This window comes from Catharus ustulatus, chromosome 20, assembly GCF_009819885.2.
Source record: "Catharus ustulatus isolate bCatUst1 chromosome 20, bCatUst1.pri.v2, whole genome shotgun sequence".
Classification (NCBI taxonomy): domain Eukaryota; kingdom Metazoa; phylum Chordata; class Aves; order Passeriformes; family Turdidae; genus Catharus; species Catharus ustulatus.
This window is the reverse complement of record NC_046240.1, coordinates 5,152,264-5,169,482: the sequence shown is the minus strand read 5'-3', so window position 1 is coordinate 5,169,482 and position 17,219 is coordinate 5,152,264. Positions and strand designations below refer to the sequence as shown.

The following is a 17,219-nucleotide window of genomic DNA, read 5'->3' as shown; positions in this document are numbered from 1 at the left end:
CAGTTGGAGTAATGCAAGAACCACTCCCTTTATTGGGAACTTGGACTTTGACAGTTAAAATTCTTTAATGGAAAAAGGTGCAAGATTTTCTGACACAAGGCAAATAACAGCTCCAATCTGGGCACCTCAGGTTTTGTCTGTCAGTCTGTGGAAGTCAAGGTCCTCCTTGGACAGCTTTCCACAACTGCTTTTTGCAATGAAAGTGTAGAGGCCTGCCCTTCTCAGAAGATAACCCTACATTTTTCAGCATCACCTTTATTAAAGTCTGTGATTGTGCAGTTGTTAAGTATTAAATAAATGGAGGCTCCTGCCAAAAGCACTGTTTGTGTTTTACCTCCCCTGGATGCACAATAACGTTGGAGCAGCTCTGGGAGTGGGTGCCAGCTGGGGATCCATCTTCACTGCTCTTTTTTTTGTTGTTTCTTTTTTTTTTTTTTTAAATTTATTTTTCCTGTGAGGCTTCCAGCTGGAACCATTCCCTGATGTGCTTAGTGCATGCTAGGTGGGCACTGGAGTTGGCACAAAGAAAGCAGCAGGGATGAGCTGAGATGGGCATGGTTGTCCTGACTTATGCCAAAGTAGTGATCAAATAATCAATGGCTGACAGAATGAGAGGGAAGGTTTCAGCCCTTTTGTTGAGAAGGAAATATGAGTGAAACTTCTTTTCACAGATTCCTGGATCAGCATGGTCCTTTTGGGCTTTTTGTACCACTCTGAACAGTTCATGGTGCTGCCACAAGATTGCATTTGCTGTTCCCTGCAGCCTTGCAAAATCATACTTTTAGGATGTAGGGGTTTTTTGCCCTGGAGTTCTTTGCAGCATGGTTGTTTACCTTTTGGATCACAAGAAATGTTCTCTCCAGCTCCTGGGATATCTAAGCACAAAGTCAGTGTTCACAAGAGCACAAAGTATGGCTGAGTTGCAGGTCTCCCCTCTGCATTTCTCAGCCCACAGAGCAGAAAGGACCTGGTGTCCTTCCATGCATGGGTGACTCACTGGCATGTTGTTGTCTCCAGTTCTTCCCTCTGATTTGGCTGTTCTGGTGCCAGGAAATCAGAACCCCCCCACACCCTGGTTTGTGCCAAGCCTTGACTGGAGTGCCAGGGAATGCAGTTAGAGACCAGGCACCACCGGTTTGCATGTCTCCAGGGGAAACCCTTGTCCTCTGATCACTCTTGCCTTGTTTTATTTTGTGTTGCGTGACCTTTAGAAACAAACTGGCACCTGAGCTGCCTCTAATCCTTTGTGGCTGCTTCAAGCACAGCATATAAGTGACCCCTGAAGGGGACAGGAGTTCTTCATTCCACCTGGGAGCAGCATTAATCCAAGAGCTGTGATCTATGCCATGTCTGTCCTGTACAACCAGCTCCTGTGCTCTCTGCTTTGGTTTTCTCTGCACTTGGAAAACATTCCTACCCATGGGTAGGAACCAAAATTCCTGTGTGCTCTCTGACAGTGCCTCCAGCCCAGCCTTTGGACTGAGAGCAGTTGTTTCCTTCTGGAAGTGGAGCTCACAGTTTGCACTGTGCCTCTTCCTCTCCTGCTTTGCAGATTGTCTCCTGCTGTTGGGTACAGGTGACAATCCATCTATCTCAAACTGAAGCACGTTAAATGTAGCATTTCCATTTAATATTCTGCCTCACCAAGATGGGGTGAGCAGATATCCTTCACTGACTGCTGAGGTGCTGAGTCTTTGCAGGGTACCCCTCCTTTACCACAGTGGCTCTCCTTTACCACAGTGCATGTGCTGACTGCACAAAAAGCTACAAACACCCATTGCTTGTGCTGATGAAGGTTTTAATTTTCAGGCCAGCTTGTGGAATGGGAATGCATGCACTAAGCACCAGCAAGTGTCCTTTAGCAGCAGGATGCTTTCAGGGGCAGTGGCCCCTGCTTTCTTGAACCCCCATCTGACTCATGGGGTCTGCTTCACAGCCTCAGTTCTTTGTCAGGACTGACAATCTGATTGGGGAAGATATTTACTTACTGTGAGCCAGAATCTGGGTGTGTCTGGAGTGATTAATTGTGCCAACAGCCACTTCCTGAGGTCCACACTTAGAGATCCTCTAGGCTGTGAGCCTGCAAATCAAAGGGCAAATTTAGGGCTGAAGCCAGTGTCACTACCTGTGACTCATGGCAAAGTAAAACTTTGATCATGGCAGGAATAACAGGATGCACAGAGCAGTTGAATGTATCCTGTGAGGACACACCTTGCTGTGAGCTGTTCATCTGCAGTTACTGCTGTAGGGATGGTGGAAAGCTGCCCTTGGGACATGGAAAGCACAAAATGTTTTATACAGGAGTGTGTGGCCATACATGCAAGTGCCAGGATTTCTAGGGAAAGAGCTGGGGTGAAGATGCTGTGGATTCAACCATTCTGTCTGTTTAGGCAACAAGTTTGAGGACTTGCTGGAGGGCATGGATAATTTGTACTTCCTTACTGTAAATAAGCCCAGAGGGGTTAAACTCACCCTTAAACTCACCCTTTTCTTACTATTGATGTGGCATCTCAGTCTGGCTGTAAAGTGATGAAATAACTGACTAATGCTGCAAGTTTGTGCTCAGTTTATGAGGTGCATGTCCTGCCTTGCTGCTGGTGGGATTGCAGGAGGCAAAGATTCCTTAGTTCCAGTCCCTTGTAAACCATTAAAAGATGCTTCCCCCCATAATGCTGATAAAAATTTGTTTTCACAAGGCTCCAACAAAAGAGGAAATGAGCACCAATCTGAAAAGTCATGCATCAAAATATATTGTCTCGTTGGGAGCTCTTGTTGTGCCTCCAAGATGATTTATTTTCCAAGGAATGGATTGCTGAAGATATTCTTCTGACTTCAATGGTTTTTGCTGGTAAAACAGAGGTCCTGCCAGAGTTCCTGAGTTTATATGAGCACACAGTTCCCCTTCCCATAAATGTTTTGTTTCTCTGTGGCTCATCTGCATAGACAAGGGGGGTTGTGGGATGTGTAATGGGGAGCTAGGCTTGATTTTTTAAAAATATTTTTCAGGTGTTTACTTTGCTGTATAAAGTCTGGATTTAATGGCCTTTTTTTTTTTTTTTTTTTAGTGTTTCTGCTGATGCTGTGAACCTCTTAAGCCATTAATCAGCTTTTACCTTTGTCTTTGCCACTGTCTTTCTGGCTTTCCTGAAGCTCTAATTAACCCAGAGGCCTCCCCATGCCAGCAGCAGCTGTAACCTGTAATAAATGTGTGCCTTGTTGTCAGGGAGCTCCCTTTGCCTGCCTTTCTTTGGAGATTCTGGCAAGCTTTCCTCCTTCCATAAAGGCTCCCACTTGGTAAATGCCAAAGGACACTTTTTGTTCATTACTGGCAACTGTTGAAGAATTTAACCCTCAGCAACATCTTGATCAAATAGAATGAGTGCTCTCCTGCCAGCTTTTCCTCTCCAAAGGATGTTGTCCTTAGTGTTTCATATTTTCACAAAGGACATGGAAACTGTAGCAGCACTGATGGTGTGTGGTGGTGTTTGTCTGTAGCCTCAGCTCTCTGGAGTTCCAGCAGCCCTGCCTGGCCTTTGGGCCCTCCTGGCCTTTATTCAGAGGAGCTGAGCTCTGGGTGCTGGAGCTGCAGCTCAGGCAGCTTTATGGAGGAATGTGTAGCTGAGGAGCTGTACATGTGAAAAACTTGCTTATGTGACTTCTGTGCTGCTCTCAGCTCTCTTATCCCCTACAGAGAACTCTGGGATGTGTTCCCTGGACAAATCATTGAAAACAGTCCCAGCTACTTAAATGGGGCACAAATCTCTACTGCAAGGCTTGGCCAGAAAACTGCCTGGGTTTCCCATGGTAGTGGGGGGAAATGTGGCCATTTCTTTTGCTGATAACTCTGTAAATCAATCTTACAGGGCAATCAGGTCCTTTAGCAGTATATCCCAGTACAAACAGCTGTGGAAATCTGGCAGTCTGGATGGGGTTGTTCCCAGTCCTGCAGGATGAGCTGTTCTTTCTAGCAGTAGTCTGTCTCTGTAAGCAAGGATCAAAGTGCCTGTTAAGGAAGTGTTAACTTAAAAATGAAATGGAATTTCTTGTGGTTAACTCCTGACAGCCTTGGGGAGCGTTGTTCTCTCCTTGAACCATTTTGGTTCAAGGTATGTCCTGAACTAAATAGTCACCAAATGATTATCTCCCCCAAAATGGCAAAGGGCCAGACTGCAGAAAATGGATCTGCTCCTCCCCATGCATTCTCCAGTTCTCCAAGAGTGTAGGTATCAATAAAACAAGCATCACATCTCTCTTCTAATGACCCAACCTTGAGGTTCTTTAGTTGCACCTTGAAAACACCACAAGTACCATTCTCAGCATTCTCACCACCTTTGCCTTGGATTCCCAATGAGGGAGTAGTGCTGACAAAGACATAAAACAAATTTAAAGACTTGTATGGCTGAAATTCCTGTCAGTAGTGCCAGAACTCATCCCAGTTTGCTCTCTCCAGCTTCTTTTTCAGAGAGAGTGCGGAACATGTCTCCAGATGAGATCAAAATCCCTCCTGAGCCTCCTGGCAGATGTTCTAACCAATTGCAGGTTGGTATAAGTGCACTTCATTTATTATTTTTTTTAAAGACTTGTAATTCAGGGTGTATTGGGGAACCCTGCTCAGTAATTTTGCACAAGACAAAGCTCCAGCACCGTGTTAATGCTTTACAGCAGTTCTACTTTAGGAATCTCAAAGCAGCTTTAAGCTGTTTTCCAGCCTCTGTGGGTTATTTATGCTTTAAAACAACTCTTGATCCCAGCAGTGACACCAAAGCAATGTTTACTGTCAGGGCTGCTTTCCTCTTACCTCAGCAAATTCAGCTCCCTAGCAAAGAACAAACTGTTTTTCTATACAGCCTGAAATCCCCTAAACTGGAATAGTTGAGGCAGCAATGCCTGGATTCCTTTTCCACCTACATGCCTCTGGATTGTAAACATTTAGAGGGAAGGCTCTAGCTTAGAGGCAACAAAAAGAACACAAATGCATGTTTTCTCTGGTGCACACCCAAATAACAGCAGTGACCAAGTTTGCAGTAACTTTTTGTGCTCTCATTGAGTGCAAATGAAAGAGCAGGGACTGCTGTCTCCTAACACATACTTGAGTTTTAACTCTGATTTTCTGCCCAGCAGAAATACAAGTAAAGAATCATTCCTGGACTGCTCTATAAAGTAGCACCACATGCAGTGGTGATTCAGAGTGACTCACCATCCAGATGATGCTTTCTTCTCCACACACCATACCTGGGCACACCCAAACCTCCTCTAGTGCTGTAGGAGGATTTTGCTGTTCTGATGTCAATGAACTGGAGTGTGCTAGACCTGAGGAATGCACAGAGCTTGACAGGACAGACAGAATAAAGCAGAGTTTTTCCCTTTTGACAGAAGTTTAGTGTGCTACATCAAAGGGGAGCTTGTCCTCTCTTGGCAGGTCAAACCACATCTTAGAGCACTTTGAGCAAGGAGATGGGATTGTTCTTAGAATGCAAAATTGTCTGGGCTTTTCACTGGTGATTTGTTCTTTTGTCAAATTTTTCCTCTGATAAACTGAACTCTGCCAAAGGGAGGATTTCTTGTTATAAAGTTGACTGAGTAGTTGCTCATCTGTGAACTTGGGGAACCTTTTTGCTACTCCATGGGGAGGGGATAAAAGGGAGCACCTATTCAACCATTTCTACTCCCCAGATTCACCTTTTTGCAGTTTGTTCCTTCAAACCTCAATGTGTGTGCTGGATGTGGAGACTGTGTCATTTCCTTTTGCTGATTTTGTGTCAACCTGATGAAAATTTATCTTACAGAAGTTTTTTTAAGGTCGTTGAGTTTCATATCAGCCCTTAACAATCCTCCTTTATTCAGGCTGCAGCAAGCCCCTGAACAATAGTCAGCTCTGTGTTTCACTGTCCAGGGAGGGAGACATGAAGTGACTTAGCCAGAAGCAACAAAGGAAAATTGACTCAGCTTCTCCCATCCTGAAAGACTGAAGGCCCAGCCTCTGGTCTTGTTTTGTGTGCCTCTTGTTCATGAAAAATTGCTGTCATAATGAAGAGATGATGGAAATTACTGAGGATGTTTTAGCAGAGCCACTTAACTGTGTGATCTGTGTGAGAGCTCCTGCCTCTGCTGTCCCTTCACCATCTCCAGAGCAGGAATACTTTTACATGCTTTCATCCACCTTGCTGAGGAAGGAAAAAATCATGTTTGATATGAAATCTTTTAGTCTTTTTGGAGAGCAGACTGCTTGACATCTGCAACCTGAGTCAGTTAAGTTGCCTTTGGCATGGGTTTGTGCAAAGAGAAGCTGATTCCATCTGACTGGTACCAAGGCAGGGATTTATGAGCACATTGTTCCTAAGAGCATTTGGCTGCCAGTGGGCACCCCCAGCAATACCTGATGATCACACTGGCTTTAGTTCTCCAGCAGAACTTGGCTCTAGCTCTGCCTGGGTAACAGATGAGCAGGAACTTTGCCCTGTAGCCCAGCTGCTGTTTCTCAGTTGCTCACCTGAGGCTGCAGGTGGGTGTTGGTGGTTGCTGTGAGTTGTGGGACAACCTCTGGATTTCAGAATTGGCTTCTCTGTGTCATGGCTGTAAAAGGAAACAACAGACTGGGAAGGAGGAAACTGCCTTATATGCAGATCTTTAATCTCCAAAGCCTTCCAGAAGTGCAAAGATAATTCCTTTTCCAAGGAAAAGGACAATTCATGAAGGTATTTCAGGCACTCAAGGAAGAAATGTCTCTTAAGCAACCTGGCCCTGATGTTCAAGTAGGTCACTGGTTCAGTTGGCTTCTTTCCACTTGTACAGTAGTCAGCTGGTGTGCTCCTCCTTTTCATCCTGGCTCACCCTATAACCTTTCTTCTTTAGGATAAAATTCAAAAGCTGTATGAGAGGAAGGTGAAAGAGGGCATGGATATGAACTACATCATCCAGAGGAAAAAAGAATTCCGTAATCCCAGGTGAGCCACCATCTCTTCATGTGACCACAGCACCACAGAATGAATTTGAAGAATCTTCTTCTTTGTTGGAGTTGTAGCAGAAGGATCCTGAGCAGGAAGGACTGCTGCTTACAAATTGTGTTTCTCAACTTCATGACTGAAACAGTAAAACTCTCCTTTGTGTTTGGTAAAGCAGCAGCTGGAGTTGGTATGTTGGTTAGATTTTAAATGTGAAGGCTCAGGATGAAGTCCTTTAGAAGGTGTGACTGTTCTGGGAGATGTTTTGGGGAGTAGGGAATACTGTGGATAATGAGTGTCACATCCATCATAGCAGGTGTAGCTTCCCAGGTTCTCATTTCACTTTGTAGGGTGAAGAGGTGACAGCCTCTCTCTGTTGACACATCTGAAAACTTCTGCCCCCTTCTACCTCCCTGCTTCTGTTCTGACCTCTTGCTTTTCCTTTGCAGCATCTATGAAAAGCTGATCCAGTTTTGTTCCATTGATGAACTTGGTACAAATTATCCAAAGGTGAGGGGCAGTGCTTTTCACTGGAAAAGGAGTGGGTAAAGGAAACAGAGAGGTGTGAAGTCTCACCTCAGGCTTTCTTGAGCCTGCTTGCTTAGAGGTCAACCTCAGCCTGAGTCTCTGCAGTGAATTGAACATTTTTGTGTAGCACTGAGTCTCAGTGCCTCAGCCTTTGCTACAGTGATTCTGCACAAAAACTGCTGAAGTGTGGAGATGTGAATGGAGCTGCTTGAGGGGGGAAAGAAGCTGAGTAGCAGAAAAATGCATGACTTACCCCAGCATCCTTCTTGCTTCAAAGCTGTTTCTTAATTCACAGCTGAGCAAGGTCCCATAAAGGGAAGTCTGATGGGATCTTTGTGTCACTGGGATACAGGAAGAAATCAGTGATGGTTCTCATTGTCACCTCTGATTATCATCAGAGAACAGAAATACCTAAAACATTTTTGCACTGGGTTTTGTGATTCTGTGGGAATAGCCCTAATCTGATTTGTTTCTTTTTTTTTTTCAGGACATGTTTGATCCTCATGGCTGGTCAGAGGATTCATATTACGAGGCACTAGGTAATTCCAGGAAGTCTCTCTTTTTTTTGTCCTAGCTTAGGTCTTTGTGTTTTGTACTTAATTAACTGCACTGGAGACTTCACTTTCTGTATAAATGAGAAGTCATCACATGCTGCTCTTCAATGACTCCATTCTGGTTGGATGTGCCTGAATGTTATTGATGCTCCATCAGTTTGGAAAGACTTTTAATTTAAATTGGTTCTGCAATGTTTTCATCTCTCAAATCATTAAATTGGTGCTGCAATGATTTGTTTAAAAAGCAGCAGTTGCTTTCAAGGCAGTTTAATTTTTCTATATAGAATTTGAATCTATTTTTTTTTTAAATCATGGAAAGTGTGTGAATGAGAACCATAGAATTTTACTGTTCTCAGTGCTTCACATCTTGTGCTCTTTCTCAGCTAAAGCCCAGAAGATCGAGATGGACAAACTGGAGAAGGCCAAGAAGGAACGCACAAAGGTACCAACTCAAAACCTAAAGAGCTGCAGGTGCAGGGCTTCTGCTTCTTTCCCTGCTGAATTTCAATCTGTTGCTTTGCTATTTCTGTGCTGGAACTACTTGTTTTATCCCAGATCTCTCCTTTCTCCTTGCATGTCTTTTCCCAAACTGCACAGATTAAATTATTTGCCCTTCCTTATAGGTCCATTTATAGGTTGTTTATTCCACAGATTTCCTGCTGTTTTGTCAGTATTTTTAAACCAGGGCTCTAAAAATGGCATACAGTAAGTTCAGATACAGGCTAGATAATGAATAAAGAACAACCTTTTCCTTAATTTATGACATTTTGCCTGGTGCCTATCCTAGTTAAAGCTTAATTTCCTCACCATGTCTCAGTGTGAGACAATATCTGCTTTCTGTTCTCTGTGATACTGCCTTGTTGCATCCAATTTCCAGAAAATCTGGGCCTATTTTAACTTTGTGCATTTTGTGACAAGCCCAGTTATTCTTAGACATGGCCCAAAAAGAACACAGGCATGCTTTGGAAGAGATTTCATTCCTGTCCTATGTTTTCTTTAAGCCTGACATTAGAATGTGTTTAGAGATTTGCCACCTAAGCTGCAGAAGACTCCTTCCATCTCAGTACATGGAGGGTGTTTTGTGCAGTGCATGCTGTGTCTTGCTGCTTGTTTTGTTGTTTAGCACAGTAGCCCGGGTATCTGATCATGGCCTTGCCCAGATCTGCAGTTCTGAGGCTGCAGTGCTGTTGGAGCTCTTGTTGCCAGGTTCCTGCTGTGGTGCAGTCACAGAAAATTGTGCAAGCAGGGACTTGCCTTGCATGTTCCTCAAAGGAAAAATTATAAAAACTTCTAAATGTATAAATACAGTGTTTAATGACCAGGATATATGCTGTCTGAGCTGTATCAAACCTTGTGCTTGTAGCAGTTGACAAACAGATTTTTATTATGTCAGACTTAGGAGCTGGGTTGCAGCTTAATTAATCCTTAATTCTCACGACCTGAACTCTGTGTCTGCCTTCCTGCATGATGGGCAACTCAGAGCCAGTCCAGGGTCTTACATCACATTAAAATTGTTTTTAAAAAACATAGAGAGGTGCTGTGGATTAAAAAAAGACTGTATCTTAACACTTCATTTTTTTTATCTTCTCCCCTTTCTCCTGTGTGTCTTTCCCTCCCAGATTGAATTTGTGACTGGCACTAAAAAGGGTACAACAACAAGTGCTGCTTCCACAACCACCACAACGTCCAGCACCACTGTGGGAGGTAAAGAATAGCTGTGAATGTACCCCTTGAGCTGCAGTAATGCTGGGATTAGTGCTTCCTGAAGCCTGAAGGCTCCTTAATGGTCCTGTAGATAATGCAAGGCAGTGTTTCTTCTAAGGGGTGTTGGACTAGGTTTCCTCTATTCCCTGTATTCCATGGCTGTCCTGGAGTGCAAGGCTGGGGCCAGGTGGATAATGAGGAGACTTATTAGTGGGTCAAGAGGCCTGCTGCTGTCTGTGGTTGTAGAATATTCCTGGGACTGATAGATTTTGAGGTTTGGAAATCGTTCTCCTGCCTTGGAAACTGAGGGGAAGGGAGAGGAGAAAAATCACTGGGGGCTGATGAGTGTGTCAGTGCCTGTAGCTGAGCAAGTGGGATACATGTGCTCTGTTGAAATTAAATCTGCTTTGGGGCAGGGAGTGAGTGATCCTGTCTCCACTTTGGCTGGAGTTCAGTTCTAAAGTTCTGCTCTGACTCCTGGTGCCCCCAGAGAAGAGTTGTTATTCCTCCTCACCATTTACTGCCAGTGTATGCTGAAGTTAATGTGAGGGGAAGCTGTCCAGTCAAGCAGAGGGATATTAAGGGTTGACAAGACAAGGTGTTAGGAAGGGATTGGTGAGCTCTAAGGTATTGCTAATCCTTGTGTGCTTGGTTTAATCAAATTCACAGATGCCCAGAAGAGGAAGAGCAAATGGGACTCTGCCATCCCTGTCACAACGATAGCTCAGCCCACCATCCTCACCACCACTGCAACACTGCCAGGTGTTGTCACAGTGACAACCAGTGCCAGTGGCTCCAAAACCACAGTGATCTCAGCTGTGGGCACCATTGTGAAAAAGGCCAAGCAGTGACTGCTGTGCTGGGCCTGGAGTCTTGGACTTGTTTGTCACTGAAGCCATTGTCCTTGGAAGGGAGGGGTGGCTTTCTCCTTTGGTAAAAGATGACAGGATTCTTTGAAGCAGCCCACAGTTCCCCTTTGGAAGGCTGGGGGCAGGAGCAGGATGCCAGCTGTGTGCCCACAGGAATGGACCTCTGCCCACCATGCCTCTGCCTTTGCTTGCTGGGAGAAGAACCAGGCTGCCTGTGTTGTGCTGGAGGAAGGCTGGAGTCAGCTTGTAAAAGTTTGCTTATTAATTACTGCATTGGGGTCTTACCTACTTGCAAGTTTGGTTTAGGGGGAAAAAGGAAAATAAATTAAAAGGGCAAGCAGTGATGGACTGTCAGTGTTACCCCTGTGTGTGCCAGGTGGTGCTCCAGGGCTGCCTGCAGCTTGTGTAGGTGCCTCCCTCCAGAGCCAGCTCAGTTCTGAGGGAGCTGAAGCAGAGACAACCACTCAGTGTCCACGTCCAGATGTGTAGCAGAGACTTGAAGCAAACTGATCAGTGAGTGTAGGCTCACTCTGTTCTAGCACTGACACCTGTACCCTGTGCTCTCTGTGTAGTTCTTAGTGTGAAACTGTGGAACCCTTGTGGAAACTGTGCTGGAACATCCTGTTGCCATCTCCCAGGGATGGAGATTTCTATGCAGAACCCTCAAGCTGTAGAGGTTTGATTTGTGAACTCACTTGCAAAGACCTGTGCAGAAAACACTTCCATTGCCACGGAATGAGGTTGGACAGCAGATAAGCAGAGGAGAGTGTCTGATCCTGTTTGTGATGTTGTCCATCTTTGTTTTAGCTCGTGATGTTCTGTGAATGCACACATGGCAGTTACTGCTTGCTCCACTGTTGTGAAAAAGTATTTTCAGTTGAAAATTTTGTTGTATAAAAATTGCAAAGTCTTTTAAAAAAAAGCCTGGTGTCATTGATGTGTCTGCATTTCTTCAGAGTTAAATTTCTATCCAGAGCCTCTTTGTCCTGGTGTATAAGCAGTGATAGGAGACATGGTTGCCAGATCAGCAAAAGTGTAAGTTTCTGAGAATGCAGTGGTTTGAGGTTGCTTTTTTTTTTTTTTTTTTTTAAATTTCCTTTCTTTTTTTTATGTAGTTTGTGTTACCCCTGATCAAGACTTTGCATTTATGGAGACTTAAGGTAGAAATAACAGGTTGGTATCCTGCTTGTTGATATCCTGGTTTTAGATCATTTTAAAATATGTTGAAAACTTTGTCTTGGTGGTCATTTCAGCTTTTAAAAAAACCCCAAAAACATCTGTGTATGCAGGAATGCTCATGGGAGCTAAACCCAGGAGTGATATGACTGTAGCATGGGAAGTTTGGGACATGGTGGAATTGTTCTTTTTAAAGCAATAAAACATCAAAAGCCATGACAGTAGTTAGATGGAAACCTCTTAATTTGCTTTGCATTGGGCTGCTGGCTTGGCTCCTGCAGCTTGTGAAGGAGCTTTAGCTCCATCCCCATCCTGGGGAGGAACAGCTCTGCCACTGAGGGTGAGCACGAACTGGGGGAGCCTGATGCCACCACATTATTGATCATCTTTCCAGTTAATCTCCTGACAGGGCAACTGCTGGAGTTCTTGGGGTTGAATCCCACTACAGAAGGTACTGAACAGTGTTTCAATGTATGTTGTTCATATCACACATCCTGGCACCCCACTCCTTCCTTGTGCCCTCTTCCTCCTCTCTCTGCAGCATCCACAGTCATTCCAAAGCTCTGCATGGCTTTGTGGATTTTAGGATCAGAACTGGGAATTTGTGGTTCAGCTCCTGCTTTGCTGTGGCAGCAGGGAGTGGCACTGAGTGACCCTGTCCAGCCTCTGGAGCAGTGGGAACTGCTCATCACAGGGGTTTGCTGCTGCTGCATGAGAGATGAGGAGAAACCTTCCTGAGCTCTGCTGAGCAGAGTTGCCATGAGACCCCTTGAGCAGCAGCTTCCAGACTCCTGCAGTAACAGCTTCTGCAAGAGACCTCCAGGGCTGGGCTGTGCTCTAGCAATTCCCTCCTGACTCCCAGGAGTTGGTGTTTGCTCTCTGCAGTGGAGAAACAGCTTGAAACAGGCGTGGTTTGGGTTTTACCCCTAAAAAAAACAACTTGCAGCCAGTCACTCACTGCTCTTGTTTGTCTTGCATGTTGTGTTGGAGGTAAAAGATGGATACTCGGGTTGGAAACTGCAGTTCTGAGGGAAAAGCTTTCCCTGCTCTAAGAATGGGGTTGGACAGATTGATGACTTGCTGGGACGTGGTCAGTCAGTGCCCCTGAGAAACTGGAGGGAACATCAGGCACACAAGGGTGATGTCCTGAGGGAAGAGGATCCTTCCTGGCCTGGGAACCATGGCCTGAAGCCCTCAGGCAGGAGTTTGGACTGGTTTTTTTTGAGCTCTGGGTGTGTGAGCCCTGCTGAGTGTGTCAGTGCCTGGGTGCCGAGCAGCCCTGAGGACTGAGCTGCACTCCAGAGTGCCCTGAGGCAAACTCAGAGCTGGCACAGAGAAAAAGTTCCTTATGCTGCTGCAACAGTGACTGCTCAGGCTGCACTTGTGACTCTAAGAGGTGTTGATGCTCATTGGTACCTCTCCTTCCAAAGTGATGTAACCATACCCAGGAGAGTAAAACCAGTCCCATTTTCATCATTCCTTAGTCCAAGAATTACAGCCTCTGCTCCTTGAGCAGCACAGGGCTTCTCTTCTCTCTGCCTATCTCCTTCCTGAGCAGTGGTGTCTCTGAGCTCCAGGAGCTTTGTCTCAGCTGAAACTCCACGTTCAAGTCTGTCTCTGTCTCAGCAGTAGTGAAGTCATCCTTGGCAGAGCTGGTTCTGCTCTCCCTCTCCCTTCTGAAGTCTTTTCTTCCACCTCCATGCCCCGAGGTGTTGATTTTCTCTCCTATTTGCTTGTTGTGCTTTAGCGATCTGCCCTCCTTTGATGCTGGTGTGGGAAGGGATTTTGTGTGTTCAGGACTCTTTTATTTTCTGTCTCACTGGGTGCTGCCGGGCCCAGGAGCAGGTGGGGAGGGCAGCCCTTGCCAGCCCCACCTCAAACCGTGGAATGGCAGCACCTGAAGCTATGTTTTAGTTGGATTGCTGCTGCACTGTCTGGTTTTGGGGAGTTGTGCACTGAGATGAACAAAAAATGAAAGAAAGAATCTTCCTTGCCAAGGCTTTGCTGATGACAGCTCCAGCAGTGAGGGGGTGATGGAGCCAGCACCTACACGAGCTCCTTTCCAGCTCTGCTCCACTGAGGGAGAAGTCCCTCAAACAGGTGGGCTTTGTCATGTGCCCAGAGAGTCCTCAAAGGTATGAGCTGCTCCCTCCTGGTAAAGCCCAGAGTTGGTACCTGCAGGGAATCACAGGATGGGTGAGGCTGGGAAGGGACTGCAGTGGCCCAGCCTCCCTGCTCAAGCAGGGCTTTTCCTGGAGCACTTGGCACAGGATTGTGTCCAGACAGTTCTGCAATATCTCCAGAGAGGGAGTGAGAAATGCAGATCTTCTCAGCAGGGCTCCCCAGGACTGTCTAATGTGAAATGTTCAGAGGAATTGCTGTGGAGGCTCAAGACCCCCTGAAAGTTCCCCCCACCTCTTCCCTTTGGGGGGAACATTTACCTCAGCACATTCCTGCATGGCTTTCACAGAGCAGTTTTCCACCTCTGAGCCTTCCCTGCACTGCTGTTCCTCTCACTGTTTATATTCCACTTCCTTCCTTTTGTTCTAAGCGAGAACCATGGACACCAATGACTTCCAATCGTTGCTCTTTGTTTATTTGAAGCTTGTCTTTGGCTGGGGCTGGGCTCGTGCTCTGTGCTGCCAGCAAAGAGCAGAGCTCTGGGGGTTCACAAGGAAAGGTTTTGCCTTTTTTGCAGAGAAGACATCAGTGTGTGCCCAGCCTCTGGCAGCTGAGGTGCTGATGTATCCCTGAATTAGGTGATAGAATTGTCCCAGACTGAAATTGTATCCTGGATCCTTTACTGATGTTTTCTTTCAGTGTCCTACTTCCCTCTTGCTGTCCCAGAGGGAAATGTTCATCAGGGGTGTCCATCAGAGAGATTTTCCCTGAGGAACATGTTCATGACAAGGAACATCCCCTGGAAAACAGGGGGCATGTGTAGTTAATGCTGCCTTGGGGGAAAGGCTGAGAGAGAGAATATGGCAGGATTTCATCTGGCACTTTTAATTGCACAGAGATCATTTAGTGCAATAAATTATATGCACATTAATGTACTTTAATAATACATTATTACACATTCCTTTTATTTAAGCCACATAGCAGGATATTGTCACTACAGTGTACAGTGCAGTGATGGGATTAAGTGTTTATTTTTCTTTTAGTAATCTGTGTTGTTACAGAATTTAAAAAGGGGATGAATGTGCTCCAGCAGCAGGATTTTGGCTGTAACTGCTCAATAAAGACCTAGGGAAAGCCCCAAAGCTGTCTCCAGGCACACTGTGGTGGCAGGACAGAAAGAAGAAAGGCTCTGTTGCAAGCTGGCGTGGCATTAAAAAAAGAAAATAATTAACCCTGCAATCACTTGTAATTATGAGTAATTGGCACTAGGACTGATAGTCTCAGCAGAGAGAGCAATTTCGTGTGAACTATAAAATTACTTGCTTTCCCTCCTAGGGCAAAAATTTCTAGGCCACGATGCCACTGCAGAAACTCAGTGATTTATAAATGTGAGATTCACCACAAATGTGGCTGTGAGATGTGGTGGAGCCATCTGCACTGAAATCTGCTCACCCTGCCTCTAAAGTCCCTGTCCTCTGTTCTTAAAAACTGCAAATTTGTGTGGCAAAAGCCTGATCCAGCAGGCAGGGAGAGCAAGGTATGGAACCAAGGCAAGAACTTGAGTTCACCAGATGTTCTTCCTTGGTGGAAGTAATTTGGAGAAGTTGCCTGAAAGACAACTCATAAAAAACTTTTTTTTGTTTTAAACACAGGATGAAGTTAAAAATTTTTATATTTACAGAAAATTTCTAATTCCTCTCTGCTTTTTTGCTCTAAAAATTTGGTGGTGAAGTTTCCTTTATATTGGAAAAGTGCCTTTATCAGCCCTGAAAACTCATGTTCCCTGGGCTTGGAATCTCTTAGGTGCTGGGGGATGTGTTTCAAAGAAAGGTGCAAAACTGGTATTGAGCTCTTCTGGCAGCACCAGAGGGTTCAACTGGGCTTCACCTCACAGCTGGAAATGCTGAAGGGAGCTGGTTCTTCCTTGCTGCTGCAGGGGTGAAGGGGAGGCAGAGGAAGGTGCCAGGAAGCCCTGGGGCTGTCAGGGTCTGCAGGTGAGACCAGAGCTCCTCCACAGGAGGCAAAAAAACCATTTTCCATTGTAGGTGGAGAAAGGAGAACATCCAGGAAATCAGGACATGGTATTGTGGTAGAAGGTGGGTGGGTGCTCATGAGCTTTTGGGGTTGGCTTCAGGATTCCTGTTAGGGATCTATCACTGAAATAACTGGGTTTTTTACTACTCTGCTTCTTGCTTGCAGCTTTCTTACCTCAAAGAGAAAAATTGCAGCAGTGGGAGGTGGGGTGGGGCTGGCAGGGCTGGGTGCTGCTGGTGGACAGGGCCAGCTGAGGTGACCAGACACATCTGTGAGCACCAGCACAAGCTCCCCTCCCATCCTGGGAACAAAAACCCAGTTTTAATTCATCTGCAGTGTTCAACATCTGCCGCAGCTGTGGCTCCTGAGGCAAAGCAGAACCCTCTGCCTTCAGTCCCTCCATGGGATCTGCTCTACCAGCAGCTCAAGCACCAGCACTCACAGCCTGGTCCTGCTCTGCCTTTATTTTGTCTCATGTCCCAGCTCCCATATTGCAGTTGCTGTCTTGACATGTTTTTTTAAAAAAATAAACAACAGCAAGCCTCCTTAATTTTCAGAACTTTTGTTTAAATCTAGGAAATCACATCTCCAAAAGGGCTGGGGCTGCCAAGTCATGTGTTGGGAAACTCGGAAATGCCAGATTTAAACTGCCTGGGCCATCTTCCCCTGCACCCCTGCCTGTTTCCCATTTGCTGCACTCTTTAATGGCACAAGCACATCCTCCTTTATCCCGAGGCTACGGCAGTTTGCATATATTAACTTGAGTTTCTTAATTTCTTGTAGTGAAAGGAATCCTGCTCCTCACCTTCTGATCAGTTCTGGTGAGCAGCAGCCTCTGTAATGAACACCACACTGACAGCAAGGAGGGCAAAACTGCCCTGCTCAGAATTTCAGTCTCCAAGTCAGGCAGGAAATGTGCCATTTTTTCATCTGGCTGTTGCTATTGTTTGTGTTGAAGCTCAGGGGATGCAGTTTTCCTTGTGAGGATCTATCAGGGAGCTGAAATGGAGCCTTTGCATCTGCTCCAGGATGTGTGTGCTCCACTCTGTGAAATGTGAGTGGTTCTGAGCTGTGATCAACCCCAGACCCTAAAGCAAAAGGGTGCTGTGGACAGAAAAACAACCTCACCTGAGCTCCAAACCCTCCTCTGCTGTTCCTGGATTGGGGAAGGGGGTTTGGATCCAGCAGAAGGACTGGAATCAGCTGTGGGATTGCTGCCTGTGCAGCCCTGGGCCATGCAGGGATGCAGGCAGGGATGGGTCTTGTTCCTGGGATGCAGGCAGGGATGGGAA

General features: G+C 45.8%; 1 protein-coding gene across 2 annotated transcripts in view; it reads left to right on the top strand.

Moving 5' to 3' along the window:
* Positions 1 to 11,529, top strand: part of LOC117005139 (SAP30 binding protein) — a 28,827-nt gene extending 17,298 nt beyond the window's left edge. For both annotated transcript variants that reach the window (XM_033076473.1, XM_033076472.1), the window contains 7 exons: positions 4,451 to 4,539; positions 6,853 to 6,944; positions 7,391 to 7,451; positions 7,957 to 8,008; positions 8,407 to 8,465; positions 9,643 to 9,727; positions 10,397 to 11,529. In XM_033076473.1, coding sequence (XP_032932364.1) covers positions 4,451 to 4,539; positions 6,853 to 6,944; positions 7,391 to 7,451; positions 7,957 to 8,008; positions 8,407 to 8,465; positions 9,643 to 9,727; positions 10,397 to 10,578 — 620 coding nt within the window. In that variant the 3' untranslated portion in view covers positions 10,579 to 11,529. The remainder of the gene's footprint in view (positions 1 to 4,450; positions 4,540 to 6,852; positions 6,945 to 7,390; positions 7,452 to 7,956; positions 8,009 to 8,406; positions 8,466 to 9,642; positions 9,728 to 10,396) is intronic.
* The last annotated feature ends 5,690 nt before the right edge of the window (positions 11,530 to 17,219 follow it).